Below are 17,159 nucleotides of genomic sequence, written 5' to 3' on the forward strand. Positions count from 1 at the left end.
CTTCACTGTCTGATGCCCTGGAAGACAGCACGACTCTCAAGAGCAGGAACCATGGTTTTAGTTCTTTGTCATCCTAGGGCCTCCCAAGGAGCATGGCTGAGGTTTGCTTTAGATTGACTGTATTATTAGCTAATGTAATATTTACTTTTAAGATTTTTTAAAGTCAAAGACTAATTGCATAATGTAATGACATTAGAACCCAAAATAAAATGAATATTCCCCTTTGATGTTGTAAAGAATCCTATAGTTTCCCATTTCTAGGCTGTCGTAGTCATTATTGGAAGAGATGTGAACTAGGCGGGAAAGGAACAACATGCGTGTTTAGCCCTGTGAGCAGGCGTGCATGGACGCCCACACACTCAGCCTCCCTCATTCTGCCCCACCCTCGTATGTCCATCCTCCTTGCCACTTACACCTCTTTCCCCAACCCCTAAACTTCTTCAAGTTCTTGATTCAAAATGGCAGAACTAGTGAGGCAGCAGTGTGTTTGCCCATCAGGGCCACGCTTACCTGTCCTTGGTTTATCTATTGCAGTTAGGTCAGTGTTTCTCAAACATCTTTGACCAGAAATACATTATGTATATGTGTACATGTGTATATGCATATGGATATGCACACACACGCACACACACACACAGTGAAACACATCTCATGAAAGAATACATACAATAGCACCCCCCTTTGACTTTCTGCAGTTTCAGTTACAGTCTAGTACAATAAGATATTTTGAGAGAAATGGAGAGATCACATTTACGTAACTTTGTTTTTTTTTGAGAGACAGAGTTTAGCTCTTGTCACCCAGGCTGGAGTGCAGTGGCGCCATCTCAGCTCACTGCAACCTCTGCCTCCTGGGTTCAAGCAATTCTCCTGCCTCAGCCTCCCAAGTAGCTGGGATTACAGGCGCCTGCCACCACACCCAGCTGATTTTTGCATTTTTAACAGAGATGGGGTTTCACCATGTTGGCCAGGCTGGTCTTGAACTCCTGACCTCAGACGATTCGCCTGCCTCGGCCTCCCAAAGTGTCGGGATTACAGGTGTGAGCCACCGCGCCTGGCCTAAGGGTTTAACAAGGACAACAATATGATAAATCAACTGTAACAATACAGTGTAGTACATAGCTTTTATTACACTATGTAGTTTCAGTTGATTTATTATATTGTCCTTGTTAATCCCTTACTGTGCCTAGTTTATAAGTTAAACTTTATCATAGGTATGTGTGTGTAGGAAATAAAACACTGTATTTAAGGTTTGGTACTGTTCTCAGTTTCAGACATCCCCTGAGGGTCTTGGAACATTTCCCCCATTGATAAAGGGGGACTACTGTATTATTATTCTGTACAGTCCGTATTCACTATGCTGTTCATGGTGAGTGGTGTTCATGACCCGATACTGATTTCATAACCCTTGATGCTTCTTGACCAAAAGTTTGAAGAACATTGATCTAGGCCAATATTGATGGCAGGAAAAAGAAAAAGAAATTGTTGAATGACCTTCATTTAAAAGCAGTACCCATTGTTAGGGGCTTCATGGATTTATTAACTGCTTTTTAGAAGGAAAGAAATTCTACGTCCTTTTGACGTACATGGTGGATGTAATACGTCCTCAAGTCAGAAATGTGAGAAACACGGGGAGGTTTATGATGTAGTGTGAGAGGCATTGCTCACTTTGAGCTGGGCACTGTTCTCTGTGGACTACATAATGGACCTAATTAATTCTTGATGACAGTGTTGCAGGGTAGATAATTATGGATTAGAGTCAGTGAGTCGCTTTCCCTAGAATACAACACTAAGAAGAGCCAGAACTCCACTCCTCATGTGACTTTAAAGTCCACCTTGCTGTAATGTTCTGTCCCTGTTGGATCACATCTTGTGATTGAAGTGTTCCAGTCTTGGCATTCCCACTAGCTAGCTTCACTTGCACATACATATTCATTCAGCACGTATTTACCAATTATTATTATTATTTTTTTTTTGGAGACGAAGTCTTGCTCTGTTGCCGAGGCTGGAGTGCAGTGCCGTGGTCTCGGCTCACTGCAACCTCCGCCTCCCGGGTTCAAGGGATTCTCCTGCCTCAGCCTCCTGACTAGCTGGGACTATAGGCATGCACCACCACATCCAGCTAATTTTTTGTATTTTTAGTAGAGACGGTGTTTCACTATGTTAGCCAGGATGATCTCGATCTCCTGACCTCATGATCCGCCCACCTCTGCCTCCCAAAGTGCTGGGATTACACCACACCCAGCCTATGAAGTGTTTTTGTGTGTGTGTGCCAGCCCTTAGGAAAATGTGGCTCACCGTCTCTGCCCATTGGGAGCTTCCAGTAAGGGAAAAAGAGATACTTAAGCAGGTCAGCCTGACTCAATGTAATGGTTCTCTGATGGGAGTAGCAGTTGCTGAGAGGAAAGGAGGGTTTCTCAGGAGAGACCCTGCTGGGGCAGACTTGCAGATGTGATTCTCTAAGACAGGGCAACTGAACTTGTGGGGTCTCATATTTCTTCTTTGTAAAAGTAGGAGCTCAGACTGATTTATCCTGGTGTCCTTGAACTCGTATTTATGATCTTTCCTTAGCACCTTATCTGCATTACCTTGGCCCCTCCGACAACCAGAAACAAATTCTCCGTCCCTTTCTGTCTCAACGCTTGTGTTACCTTTTGAACTGCTCTTAAATTTCAGTTTCCTATTGAGGTGTGCCCTGGCTCTGAGCTCACAAAGGTGGCTGAACAGCACGAAACCCCGTGAGCAGTCAGATGTTGCATGTGTTGCACCTATTGTTTCACTGGTTGCCTGGAAGGGATCTTTTCTTATGGTTTTGTAATATCAAAATTGCTTTTCTTTTTTGTTTTTTGAGATGGAGTCTTGCTCTGTTGCCCAGGCTGGAGTGCAGGGCGTGATCTTGTCTCACTGCAACCTCCGCCTCCCAGGTTCACGCCATTCTCCTGCCTCAGCCTCCCAAGTAGCTGGGACTACAGGCGCGTGCCACCACGTCCGGCTAATTTTTTTGTGTGTGTGTTTTTAGTAGAGACGGGGTTTCACTGTGTTGGCCAGGATAGTCTCAATCTCCTGACCTTGTGATCCGCCCGCCTTGGCCTCCCAAAGTGCTGGATTACAGGCGTGAGTCACCATGCCCAGCCCAAAATTGCTTTTTAATTACAGTAAAAGCAAACTGTTTTCATCATGGAAAAAAGTAAGTAATACGTAGTGTTCATGGAGAACAGTATCAGAAAAGGGTAGTGAGGAAGGAGGGAAGATTTGGAAATGAAGAGATACTGAAAAGAGAAGAGAAGAAATTGATAATAATGGAAAGTTAGAGAATACCTTTTTATTCGGTGATGTCCTCAGTGTAAAAATACTGCCTTCACCTTCTGAAATTCTGGTCCATTGCTGCTAACTCTGCCCTCGTGATTAAGCATGACGGCTGTTACCTCTCTTCTTCACTATTCGCTCTCTATTTCTGTATAACAAATTTCCGCCAAACTTAGCGCTTAAAACAGTGAATATTTATTGTCTTAAACATTTGCTGCCTTCATACTTTATAGAATTAAAGTTTAAAGAATTGCATTAGCTTTTATGTGGAATTTCAATTCTAGATATCAAAAAGTAAAATATAAGGTGGCAAGTGTATGTTGTTATCTTCCTTTCCTTTCCACTCATTTGTAGAATCCAAATTTACACTAAGATGGACTGTCAGCGACTGTCCCTGCAGTGAATCCCAGGCAGTTTCCCATCTCACTTAACATGCCTTGTGGGATGCTCCAGCCTGAGTTCAAGGCCTCCAGGGTAGAGTCTGACGGAGTGAGTGCTGGTGGCACTCGTGAATAGCAGTCTGTGGCTCATGTTCGTAAATTGCCTAAGCAAAGCAAGCCGTAAGCTCATTAGCAGTGCATTTCAGTGCGTTGACTCTGGGCACGGAAAGTCACCCCCTAGAGGTTGGGTGGAAGTTTCTCTGGCTCCTTCTCTTTTTTTATTTTTTGGGAGAAAAATAAAAAATAATAAACTGTTTGAAGTAAGTTTGTGTAATCACTCCACACCTGGGGAAACTCCCAGTTTTGGGTATTCTTTTAGATTTAAGCTTCATAAACTGACATTTCCTTTTTTCCTTTTTCCTTTTTTTTTTTTTTCAGTGGTGAGTGTCTGGTGTTTGGAAATGATCCCCATCAGATTACATTCTTTTTAACAGCTTGCTGCATGTGTAAGGATGTCATTGGGTGCATCTGTCACACTTGCTACATGAAGCTAGGTAGAATTTCTTCTAATATTTAAACTATGGGAAGCATAACAGTCACATTTTTAATTAGTGGCGTTGGTTCAGCCTGAAGAATCTTAGGATCTTTAGTGGTTAAATTATACGACTCTTGAAATGAACTGATCTCAGGCAAGCCAGTGCTTTATAATACTTTATTTGAACTCATAAAAACTAGGGGAAAAAAATGGCCTCAGAATAACCCCTGATAAAGTTTTTTCAGAGATGTTAGTTATTGGAAAAGCTTAAGCTATGTATGTTCACGGGAAAAAATGGGTTTAAAAATTACTGTTAGCAATCTTAGTTTGTGGATAAAAATACAGAAGTCGCTTACTAGAGTTGGTATTGTTCTTATTTCTTTGTTAATGGAGTCCTTAGAAATGCTGGGTTTTGGCCAGGCACGGTGGCTCATGCCTGTAATCCCAGCACTTTGGGAGGCCATGGCAGGAGGATCAGTTGAACTCAGGAGTTGGAGACCAGCCTGAGCAACATGGTGAGATCCCTTCTCTACAAAAAATACAAAAATTAGCCAGGTGTGTGGCACGCACCTGTGGTCCCAGCTACTCAGGAGGCTGAGGTGGGAGAATGGCCTGAGGCTGGGAAGTGGATGTTTCACTGAGCTGAGATCATGCCACTGCACTCCAGCCTGGGTGACAGAGCGAGACTGTGTCTCAGAAAAAAGAGAAAGCTTGGGTTTATCAGATTGCAGAAGATGAGGCGGTAGAGAGGACTGATTCCGGGCACCGGATGTCTTGGCCTCACCTCCATGGCCTTGTAAAGTCTGAAGTTGCTTTGCCCTAGCTCGGGTACTGACATCTTCAGTTTCTAAGCCTCGTTTTTGTTTCTTAATTGTGTTATACAATCTTCACTGGAATAGACTCAGTCACCACAAGAGGAAAAAGAAAGTGGTTCATCAAGTGGATGTTTCTGCAGAATGTAAGATTTCAAAGTTCAGATTTGTATTGCATGTTTGGTAAAGTTTGGTGTTTTAAAGAATTTACATTTTAGAGTAAAGGAGCATGTAAGAGACTTCTATTTTATCCAAACACTTGGTACTAAAAATATTTTTTAAAGCAATCCTTTTTATTAAATTTATTTTTAACAAGTGAAGATATTTTGGCAAATTAGAAAATTAAAAGATTAAATCAGAAATATTGGCTACTCACTGCCTGTAACCATTAAGTTGCCTTAGAAAGATCGAAATTACTAACCGCTGGAAATGTGAAAACCTGATCATGAGGAAAGCCCAGTTCTCCGAGTTCTTTCCGTGTTTCTCATTTGGCTTTAAAAATTGCTACTGTTACAGAAAGGAAATTGACCACACAAGAGTTAAGTGATCCCAAGGCCACAAGAAGGAAAACACTCCACAAAGTTAAGCTTAGGGAATTCTGAAGGACAGCTAGGAGAGCGAAGATAGAGTGAGGGAAAATATTCCTGTCAGCAGAAAGAGAGTGTGCGAAGTGTGGCGATGAGAAAGCAAACGTTACGTTCGGGGATACTTGTGCTGTGAACATAGTAGTTTGAGATTTTCCTAAATATAATGTTTAAAATATTTTTATATTGATTATTTTTTCTGCTTAATAAAACTTACTCATTAAGTTTTCCTTTTTGTAGATGAAAGCCAAAAAATTCTAATATGGTGCTTATGTTGTCTAATTAACAAAGAACCACAGAATTCTAGACAATCAAAACTTAACTCCTGGGTACAGGTAAGAGAGTAAATCTTGCTCTGCACTTCTTTGAATTAAATTGATTATTTAAAAGTGCTGCTTAAAAAATTGTTGGGGGGGGATCCAGTTCTGTGATGTTTTAGAAACTTTTTCAAACATACCCTTCACTGTTACCTTATCTTGCTGGGTAAAAAGTTTTTCAAGAGATTTCAATTTTGCTCGACTGTGAATTCCAAAAGATATAATTCTTCAGGGTGAAGACCTAATGTTGAGTGGTTTTGAAAAACTTCTTTCAGGTGATTAATGTATTCCGTTTCACTCTAACAACTGCTAGCCTTCAAAAAATTGTTTTTGCCTACCAACCTGGTTTAGATTCCTTTCCACCTGCTTCTCTGCCTCTCTCAAAATCTGTTTTGTAGTAACATGAAAACTCAGCAGTGCGGCGGGAGCAGCACTCTTTATTTTGTGTCCCGAAGTTGGCGCCTGGGCCAGCATGCGCACAGACTAGATCTTGGTGCTGCGTGGCCTCTGCTGCTCACACTTTGCAACTGGCTACCTACTGTGCTCGTCCAGATAGCTGACAGCTTCCTAGATTTGCCTGTCTGCTTCCGCTTTCTCCCGAAGGGCAGGCGTCAGGTGGAGCTGTGGTGAGGCTGGGCTGCAGCTGCCGTCATCAGCGGCGCATTGGCTGTTCTTTTCTGTTCCCCACACTGCCTTCTGCAGCAACCCCAGGACTTGCTGGTGCCGGTCAGACTCCACTTAGTGTGCGTGTGGTTCAGATTAGCTGCTTAGCATTATGAAGTCGTCCAAACAGATGAGTGCATATGGTTTTGTCTGTCAGTCTGACTGGTGAGATCGTTACATTCACTGCTTTTTATGATTTCTTTGTTTTAGACAAAACTGCTAACAGAGATGATGAAGACTGTATTTGTATTTTTCTGTTTGAAAGAATAGAAGGGAGTCAGAGGGATTGGGCAATGGAAGGAAAGAATACAAACTTTAATTGGAAGGAAAATTAATGTAAGGAACTGAAGAAAGGAACAGATAAGTAGAATTAGGGAAGAAAGAATGCATAACAAGGCCTAAGAAACAAAATAACATATTTAGTCCTTAATTGTTTTAATTGCTGCTTTTATTGAATATTTGATATTTTAATGCATACTTAGCATATAATTTTGCATTAGATAGCTCATTGAGTCCTGAAGTGGGCCATCTAATGAAGTGTTTTTAGCGTGACTGGGTTAACTTTCTTCATTTAACTCATGACTTTATTAGCCTATTTAAAAATTTCTAGCCTTACATTTTATTCTGTGTTTTCCTTGTTTAATACTCTATCTACTTATTAGTAGGTACTTATTAAGTATAGTTGAGGGAGTTAAAACACTTAATCCGTGCCTTCAGGGAATTCCCAGACTGGTAACAGGTCACTCCAGGGTAGCATGGTTGGGTTATGACTAGAGCTGTGTTTAGGTATGATGATGACGTAGAGGGGGACACTTACTTTCACGTGGGGGTTTGGAGACATTTCCTGGGGCAGGTGACGTGTTAATTGAATTCTGAAGGACAGCTAGGAGAGCAAGGATATAGTTAGGGAGAATATTCCTATCAGCATAAATAGACTATGCAAAGTATGGTGGTGAGAAAGCAAACGTATTCAGGGGACTGCAGGTGCTTAGGTGTGCCTGGAACTTGGGATTTTGTGGAGTTGGTGATGAAGCACGAAGCCAGAGAGACTGGCAAGTACAGTCCTTGCATATGACTATAGAAGCTTTTTATCTTGATGGCAGTGGGGCAGCCACCAGAGTATTTAAACAGAGAGATCATGCCTGGGCACGGTGGCTCACGCCTGTAATCCCAGCACTTTGGGAGGCCAAGGTGGGCAAAACATGACGTCAGGAGGTCAAAACCATCCTGGCTAACATGGTGAGACCTTGTCTCTACTAAAAATACAAAAAATTAGCCAGGCGTGGTAGTGGGCACCTGTAGTCCCAGCTACTAGGGAGGCTGAGGCAGGAGAATCGCTTGAACCTGCGAGGCAGAGGTTGCAGTGAGCTGATACCATGCCACTGCACTCTAGCCTGGGTGACGGAGCAAGACTCTGTCTCAAAAAGAAAAAAAAAAAAAGTCAGAGAAATCATGAAATCATGTTGCCAGTATGAGTTTTAGAGACTAACAGCAAAAGGAAGTTCGTTGAGAAGAGGCCAAGGATAGACATTGGAAGCTATTGTACTGATAAGTTGAGAAATTGAGAGGGCCTCAAAGAAATGGAGGAGGGGGCCCGATTTATAAAATATTAATAAGGTAAATTCCCATCAGGTATAATGGCAGATTAAATGTCGATACACTTAGGCATAACTGGAAATGTACAGAGAGCAGGTGAATATCCCATTCTCAGGGGAGCAAGCTGATTTGCTGGCAGAGGGTTGAAAGTCAGCCACCTGTGGGAATAGTGGAAGCCTTAGGTGAGGTGGGTGCTGGGACAGGGGCCCAGGGGAACTGGAGAGAGCCTTGGGAGACACTGACCTTAAGGGGAAGTGGAAGAATGATTGATGCTGCAGAATACAAGGAGGGTTCCAAGAAGTAGAAGGAGAGAAGCAATGGAGAATTAGTGCACGTTCATATCTAATGCCGTAGAGCAGCGCCGTCTAGTAGGAATAAAATACATGCTGCATAGATAATGGTAAACTCTCCAGGTGCTGCTTTAAGAAACATAAAAAGAAATAGTTAAAATTAATTTTAAGAAGATATTTTACCTAATTCAGTATATCCCAGATACCATTGTTTCAACATGTAATCAATATTAAAATTACTAATGAGATTATAATCTTTCTTATGATGTATCTTTGAAATCCAGTGTGTGTGTTACACTAACACTTACATCTACGTGTTGTATCTTCATTCAGACATTAAATTTTCTTTGCAAATTCTTGATCTGTATTTAGATTTTATAAAATATAGGGTTGAAAAAGTAGATTCACATACCCAGGTTGTTCCAAGGAATTTTATAACTGAATCAAGAATCGGTGTTTAAATTAAACTTGAATTAAAATTAAATAAAAAGCTCAGTTACTCCCTGGTGCTTCCTGCACTGCAGTGCTCTGCAGCCACATGTGGCAGGCGGCCACTATGTTGGACAGGGTGGCTGCGGAGCATAAGGCAGAAGGGTCGAGAAACGCTACTTGGATTCAGCCACTGTGAGCAAAGACTCGGTGAGGAGAGGTTTGGTGAGAGGTGGAGGGGAATAGCCAGATTGCTCCAGACTGAGAAATGATGGGGAGGTGAGGAAGCAGAGATGATAAACTTCACTCTTTCAAGAAACTTGGAGGGAGGACTTTGGCAGTGAAGGAGGTGATAGCCAGACTAGGGTGGGGTTGGCTGAATTGAGCAAGTCCTGAACATGCTTTACGTTGAGATGAATGTGCGGGTAGGGAACAGGTGAGGATGTGGGAGGTTGGGAAAACGATTTCCCTTCGTGGTTACCAAGCAAGCCTGAACTAAATAACATGAACCGATAAAACAATGTCTAAGAACATATTAATGATTCAACTCTTAACAATTTATTGTTAACATATTAATTATTTAACTCTTAACTCTAAAGCTAATTACATTGCCCATCATCAGTCAGTACATGCATAATCTCATGTTGGCCGTAAATGCAGCAAGATAGAAGGTAGTCTGTAGGTTGGTTTATAAATCAGTTCACATCTCGGGTGTACTTGGTTTTATCTTAGAGGTGATATTTTCTTCGTGGAGGTTTTAGAGTGACATGGTACACGTTAAAGATGTGTACCTTGTCATGCAATATCCTTGTGAACATTATAAAACAGCCATATTTTAATGTTTGCTAATTCATTCAGCAAGTATTTATTAGGGCCTGCCATGTGCTGGGATGTTCTAATTGTGGTAATAAAATCTTGGGTCATTCTGTGTTGTTGGAGCATTACAAGTATGATTGAAATACCCTAAATCGAAAACTAATAATTTCTATGGTAAATTACAAAATTCAGTAAACATTCATTAATTAATAAATTTGAAAATGACAGACTGAGTTGTATTTTTAGCACAGAGAAAAAATGCTTCTGTTTGACACTTGACATGTTAGCATGTGTTATATTGGAAATACATTAGTAAAATGTTTTGGAGTTTTACTGACAACCTTGAATGTGCCGTCATGGAGCACCACCTCAGCAGCTCTTCTTACAGTTCAGAGACAAAGTTCTGGGACTCTTTCACATATTTTGGGAATATGTGGTCTTGAAAAACGTAGTTTTACTGATGAATCCACTGAACAGATACTTTTTGAGCACCTACTGTTTGCCAGGCACTACTGTAGAGGCTGAGGATACAGCACTGGACCTAGAAAGACAGTCTGTTCTCAGAGGCTACAATAGATGGGGAAGGTTTCCAGGGCCTGCCAAATGTAGGAGGATGCCTGTCTTCTCTGGCAAAACCATACCACTATTATTTTTTATTCTGATGAAAAACACACACACACACACACACACACACACACACACACACACACAAAAAAAACAGGGTGCCAGGAACAGAGATCCGAAGGTGATGTATTCTATCTGTATTCCCTTTCGAAATGCAGTACTAAGCAATATCCAGATAGCTTCTGTCCTCTACTTTCTTCTTTTAAAAAAAAAACTTAAAGATCTAACAGACTTACACAAAACATAAATGCCAAGCTTAACAAGTTGTGAAAGATCCTTGTAATCACCACCCAAGGAAATAGAACAGAACACTGACTGCTTCTGGATGCCCCTGCCCCCTATGTGCCCCTTGTTGCTTTTTTTTTTTTTTTTTTTTTTTTGAGATGGAGTTTCGCTTTTGTTGCCCAGGCTGGAGTGCAGTGGTGTATTCTCGGCTCGCTGCAACCTCTGCCTGCCGGGTTCAAGCGATTCTTCTGCCTCAACCTCCCGAGTAGCTGGGATTACAGACAGGCGTGTACCACCATGCCCAGGTAATTTTGTATTTTTAGTAGAGATGGGGTTCTTCCATGTTGGTCAGGCTGGTCTCAAACTCCCCACCTCAGGTGATCAGCCCACCTCAGTCTCCCAAAGTGTTGGGATTACAGGTGTGAGCCACCACGCCCGGCCACTTTGTGCCTTATTTAATAAATTTTTCTGCACTCCAAGGTCATAAAGTTCTTCCATATTATCTTCTAAGAGCATGTTGGTTTGCTTTTCCCATGTAAGTCTGTGATCCACCTGTAACTTTTATGGTATGGTGTAAGGTAGTAAGTAGTCCACTTTCATCTCATTTGCACATTGATAGCCCATTGGCTGGCACCGTTATTGAAAATCATTTCCCAGTGATCTGTGGTGCTACCTTCGTCATGCATCAGGTGCCTTGGGTCCACAGGTGTGATCCTGAATCTGTCCGTTGTTTTTGTTGTTTATCTTTGGTATTAATCTTAGTATCAACTTGACTGGACACAAGGTCCTGATGACATTACTCTGTGTGTTTCTGTAAGGGTGTCTTGGGGTGAGATTAGCATTTAAATTGGTTGACTGAGTAAAGCAGAATGCGCATCCCAATATGGGTGGGCCCTATCTCAGTGACAGGCCTGACTAGAACAAGAAGGCTGAGACTCCCCTGAGGAAGAGAGAAGTCCTCCTGCCTGAAAGCTTGTAAACTGAGACATTGTCCTTTTCCTGCTTTCACACTCAGACTGAAGCATCACCTCTTCCTGGTCTAAAGCCTGCTGGCCTTCTGACTGAAACTATACCAGTGACTCTCCTGGTTATCCGGGCATTGGCTCTCTTGGGTCTCTGACTTGCTGGCTACTGTAATGGTGTTAGCTGATTCCTGATAATAAATCCCTGTGTATGTGTGTGTCTATCTCATTGGTTCAGTTTCTCTGGAGAACTCTGACAGATACACTATCTTTATGCCAGTTCCACATTGTCGTCACTCTGACAAATACACTATCTTTATGCCAGTTCCACATTGTCGTCACTCTGACAAATACACTATCTTTATGCCAGTTCCACATTGTCGTCATTAATGTGGCCTTCTGAGTATCTTGCTCTCCAGGAGGAAGTTCTTCCATCTTGTTCTTCATCTAGACGCCTTGGCTAATGTTGGAACTTAGCATTAACTGTTACATAAATTTTAGAATGTGTGTGTCAGGTTTCAGTAAAACACAAAATAACTTGTTGGCATTTTGATTGGCATTGTAATTAGTCAATTTGGTGAGAATCTCAATGGCCACTATCCTCTAAGGGAAAATTGGTTTTTCTCAGTTTTGTGTACTGTTACTAGCAAATTGAACAGTACCTGGCACAGTATAAATTTTTTAATGAATTAATGAATATATGATATGAATAAATGAATGACAAGTTGTACAAATTTGTTGTTTCAGATAATCTTCCTGATAACTTTGAAACATTTTTGCCAACATTTAATTAGCATAACCTTTTAATGAGGCTGATGATTAGCTTGCAGAAGTATCTGTGCTACCATTTCCCAGTTTTCTTAGGTTGCATTCATAGTAGTATTTTTCATCTCTGACTTCTTTGCAGGGATCCTTTGAAGCCAGGTGTCCATCTGATGGTTCCTTAAGTTAGATAGCATAATCAGCAGACCTTCCTTACTAGTCACATGGAAACCATAATGCATATCCTGAGAGGAAGTGGGAACTGGAGGGGCTCCTGCCAGCCCTCTGTGAGGTGGAATCCCCACCCTTCCCTCAGGGTCCCACTTGGACTACTTGTGACACATGACCATCTATCATCTAGACTGGCTAAGGTTGTAGTGCAAGTACCTTTGTGAAATATTAATAAAGCTTGATTTCTTCTTACATATAAACATTCTAATGTTGTTTTCACATCTCAGTGGACTATCTTGTGCACTATTTGGAGTACACACCCCAACTTTATTAACCAGTCATAAATTTTGATAAAATCCACATGCTACCTTGGTATATGCAACTTCTCTTCACCTTTTCTCAACCCTAATATCTTTCCATTTTCCGTTTTTGCACCCACGTACCATGAAGGCCACTCCCTGATCTTTCCAGATCCTAGCATCTTCTTGCACTAGCTCCAGACATGCCAAACCTATGCACAGATTTGTACTTGGCAGAAATTTTCTTTCCTCTCCTTGGAATGGTTTTATATCCTTACTAGCCTGGCTGAGATATGGAAACCTAGGGAAATAATTATTGTTCAAGTTTGAATGGTAATTTAAAAGGGAAAATAAGGTGGTTAGTGAAAAATAGCAGAGGCAAGGTGAAATTCAGAGACGAGGCTGGGATGTTAGCGATTCCTCTTCCACAGCTCCATCTACTGTTTTTATGACTTTTAAGTAACAAACACATTACTGAAATTTTTTCCTACCTGTGTTCTATTTGCTTGACTTTCTACAACCTCAGGGTGTTATTTTTTTAAAGATTAATTGGTAATTGAATTTTTGTATTTGCCTGTATAGGGGATATTTATTCATTGTTTTTCCAGTATCCATCTCCCCTCCTTTCCCACCTTCTTAATAGTACCCTGAATTTCCCAGCTGTGCATGATTCATTCTGGGTGAGAGGTATCTTATGTGGCTCCTGGAGTGGGTCCTACCTGGCTTAACCAACACTGCTTCTCTGTTCCTCTGGCCACAGTGGTTGGTCAAGATGAGCCCCGTCAAGGCTGATGAGATTCAGGGCTGTAACATTTGTTTGCAAGATTGGGAAGTGGATTGTATTTTTCCTGATGAGCATGAATTAAGTAGCACATAATCCCTGAAGTTGCTTTTGGTCATGTGGAACCGTGAGATCAGAGCCTCTCTGGAAATGAGGTTAGTCCCAACACAACATAGCTGAGAAAAAGAGAAAGAGAAAACAGGTCGTATTCACCTTGTATGGACGCTGGATCAAGTCTTTCCCAGGCATAAATGCTCGAATTTCTTCCCTTTTCTATTTGAGCTGTTTGGTTCAGGATTTTGTTACTAAAAGCCAAGAGCATTTTGAGATAACATTGTTTGGGGCATTAAAAAAACATTTCTTTGAAGCTTTTTGAAACTCAGGGACACATGGACACAGTTGCGGGAAAAAAATCTTATGTATTCAAGGATTTTATGAATAAATAGTGAATTTAACAAAGTACTTTCAGTTTCTTAAAAATTGCTTTAATTTGTATTTGTTTTTTCACTGCCATTCGTTGTAAAGATATATGCATTCAAGAATGCAAGAAGGATATGCATCCTTCTTCCCAGCCTCAGTTAATTTTACTCCTTTGCACAATCCGGAAGTGAGTTCATAATATATAAGTTTATCACTGATATGGTTTGGATCTGTGTCCCCACCCAAAACTCATGTTGAATTGTAATCTCCAATGTTGAGGGTGAGTTGGGCTTTGTGGGAGGTGATTGTATTATGAGGGTGGTTTCTCATGAATGGTTTAGCACCATCCCCTGGTACTGTCTTTATGATAGTTATTGCGAGGTCTAGTTGTTGAAAAGTGTGTGGCACCTCCATTGTTTCTCTTGCTCCTTCTCTGGCTGCATGACATACGTGCTTCCCTTTCACCTTCCACCATGGTTATAAGTCTCCCGAGGCCTCCCCAGAAGCCAAACAGATGCTGCAATGCTTCCTGTACAGCCTGTAGAACGATGAGCCAGTTGAAACTCTTCTTTATACTTACTTTATAAATTATTCATTGCCTCCATTACTCAGTCTCAGGTATTTCTTTATAGCGATGTAAGAGTGGACTAATACAGTCAGCTTACACTCATTTCCATGGTGGCTGAAATGGCATAAACACAACAATTGGAGGTCACCACAAGATCTTGCCTTTTAAAAGAGAGAGTGGCCTTCAAGTAATACCTTTATTCCATGTTATAATTTACCGAATAATAAAGGACTGGTATATAAGTTTCTTTTTAAAATATCCCTCTCTTTGATTTGCACCCTCACAAGAATTCCTCTTTAGGTTAATCACGAACTCTGTTCTCCACACTTGGAACTTTCAAATATAGGATTGTTGCAGGACTTTTCCCTAGTTTAGCTAAGGACGGGGTTCTTTATCCCATGGCCATGAAAATTCGGGCTTGTAGACAATTTGAATGGTGAGTGAGAATGGGTTTTATTGGGTAGGAAGGAAGAAAAGGGACTCTTGCTAGACCAGAGTCCCTGCTGGAGTGCTTCCCGCCTGCCATTCAAATCCCAGGTTCCTCACAGGAAGAGGAGGGGCCAGGTGCCTCCCTGCTGCTGCAGATGTGAACTTCCTGAGGCTCCACCTCAGTCAGTGGGCAGGCTGGTTGGAGTTTCTCCAGGACCCCTGTCACCTGGCTGTCTCAGTATGACCTTGATGTATCATTTTTAGGGAACGTGTTTGCAATCACCGTTGAAAAAGTAACATAGTTTAGATATTTTATGGACTTGGTTTTTACTTTCTGCAAATATTGCATATAGACTATCTCAGAAAAATAAAACAGAAGGATAAACTCATGGTCTAAATAGTATTTGGTATGACAGTGGAATTCAAAGGTTCATACTTGAAATTGAATCTAATGCAAGATCAGACTGGTAAAATGATGGAAGTTACAAAAAGAAATCTGACAATGAGAGGTGAAACCAGCTGGACTTCCTGGGTCAGGTGGGGATGTGAAGAACTTTTTTGTCTAGAGAATTGTAAACGCACCAGTCAGCGCTCTGTGTGTAACTAAGGATTGTCAACGCACCAATCAGCACTCTGTAAAAATGGACCAATCAGCACTCTGTAAAATGGACCAATCAGGGCTCTGTAAAATGGGCTAATCAGCAGGATGTAGGCGGAGCCAAATAAGGGAATGAAAGCTGGCCACCCCCAGCCAGCAGCAGCAACCAGCTCGGGTCCCCTTCCACGCTGTGGAAGCTTTGGTCTTTCGCTCTTGACAATAAATCTTGCTGCTGCTCACTCTTTGGGTCTGCACTACTTTTATGAGTTGTAACACTCATGGCAAAGGTCTGCAGCTTCACTCCTGAAGTCAGCGAGACCACGAACCCACCGTAAGGAAGAAACTCCAGACACATCTGAACATCTGAAGGAAGAAACTTTGGACACACTGTCTTTAAGAGCTGTAACACCGTGAGGGTCCGCAGCCTCATATCAAGAACCCACAAGAAGGAAAAATTCTGGACACAATAAGGTTAAATAATTTTGCATTGGAAACTGTGGTTCCTTATTCATCCATGGGCTAGATGCAACAAAGAAAGTAAGGTATGTGCTTCCAAAGATTTCTCACCCCTGAAACCAACCTTGAGCTCTGGAAACCACTCACTGGTGTGAAGAACAGTTAGATTGCACTCCAGGTGGTGGTGTGACTGCGCTACAGCCGCACCGTACGGCTGGGACGCTGGCTCCTCAGACCTCTTTCACTGTGAGGCTCCAACTGCTGGGGATGGCACAGGGCTGAGTCTTCATTGTGGCTTTAAAGAAATACCTGCATTGATTTCTGAATGGCAAACTTAAAAAAATTTTTTTTAGTGAAATAATTAAGCAACCATTTAAACAGGATTTGTCAGCTTTTCAAACATTATATTCCACAGAATTGGGCTATGTCTTTTTGTTCATGTTCTTTTTGTTTTGTGTTGTAACTCATAGCAGGCACAAAATAAAAAACTACTGAGTGGTTAAAATTATTTTAAATTTTAATAATTCAGAATTTTTTCCCTTCTCTTTTTCTAAAAGGTGAGACTACCCAGAATTTTGTTTTATTTTGAAGTGATCTGTTACAAGATCACTGGAAAAAGCCATGAAGGAATTATAAAGTATGTGTGTGTGTTTGTGTGTGTACATGTGTGCACACATGCACTGACAGGTCCTAAGCCTACATCTCCAGGTGGAACCTTTCCCCTGAGACCCACATTTTCAGCTGTCTGTGTGACATCTCCACTTGGTTGACCATGAGTATCTCAAACTAAATATGTTCCAGAATACTTCCTGATCTTTCCCCCAAAACTTTATTCCCCCTCCAGGCTTCCCTAACTCAGTTAAGAAGCAGCCTCATTCTTCCTGTTTCCTCAGGTCAGAAGCCCTGGCATCATCCTTGACTGCTCTTACTCTCCCATCTCACCTCCAGTCTGTCAGTCCATCCCATCCCATCTGTTGATTTTATCTGTGACACGTGTCCAGAATCGGACCACTTCCTACCGGCCTCACTGCTTCTCCCCCATTCACGCCACTGTGACCCTGTCCAGGAACATTGCAGTGTCTTTGTGCGTGCTCTCCTGGAGTCCCAGCCAGGGATCTTTTTTTTTTTTTTTTTTTTTT

The 17,159-nt window shown here is 41.6% G+C and overlaps 1 protein-coding gene across 1 annotated transcript in view; it reads left to right on the forward strand.

Annotated features, from left to right (window-relative positions):
- FANCC (Fanconi anemia, complementation group C) overlaps positions 1–17,159 on the forward strand; it is a 170,474-nt gene that overhangs the window by 23,511 nt on the left and 129,804 nt on the right. Inside the window, exon 4 of the mRNA XM_011976009.1 lies at positions 5,855–5,949. Coding sequence (XP_011831399.1) covers positions 5,855–5,949 — 95 coding nt within the window. The remainder of the gene's footprint in view (positions 1–5,854; positions 5,950–17,159) is intronic.

The sequence above is a fragment of the Mandrillus leucophaeus genome, unplaced genomic scaffold (genome assembly GCF_000951045.1).
Source record: "Mandrillus leucophaeus isolate KB7577 unplaced genomic scaffold, Mleu.le_1.0 Scaffold161, whole genome shotgun sequence".
NCBI lineage: Eukaryota > Metazoa > Chordata > Mammalia > Primates > Cercopithecidae > Mandrillus > Mandrillus leucophaeus.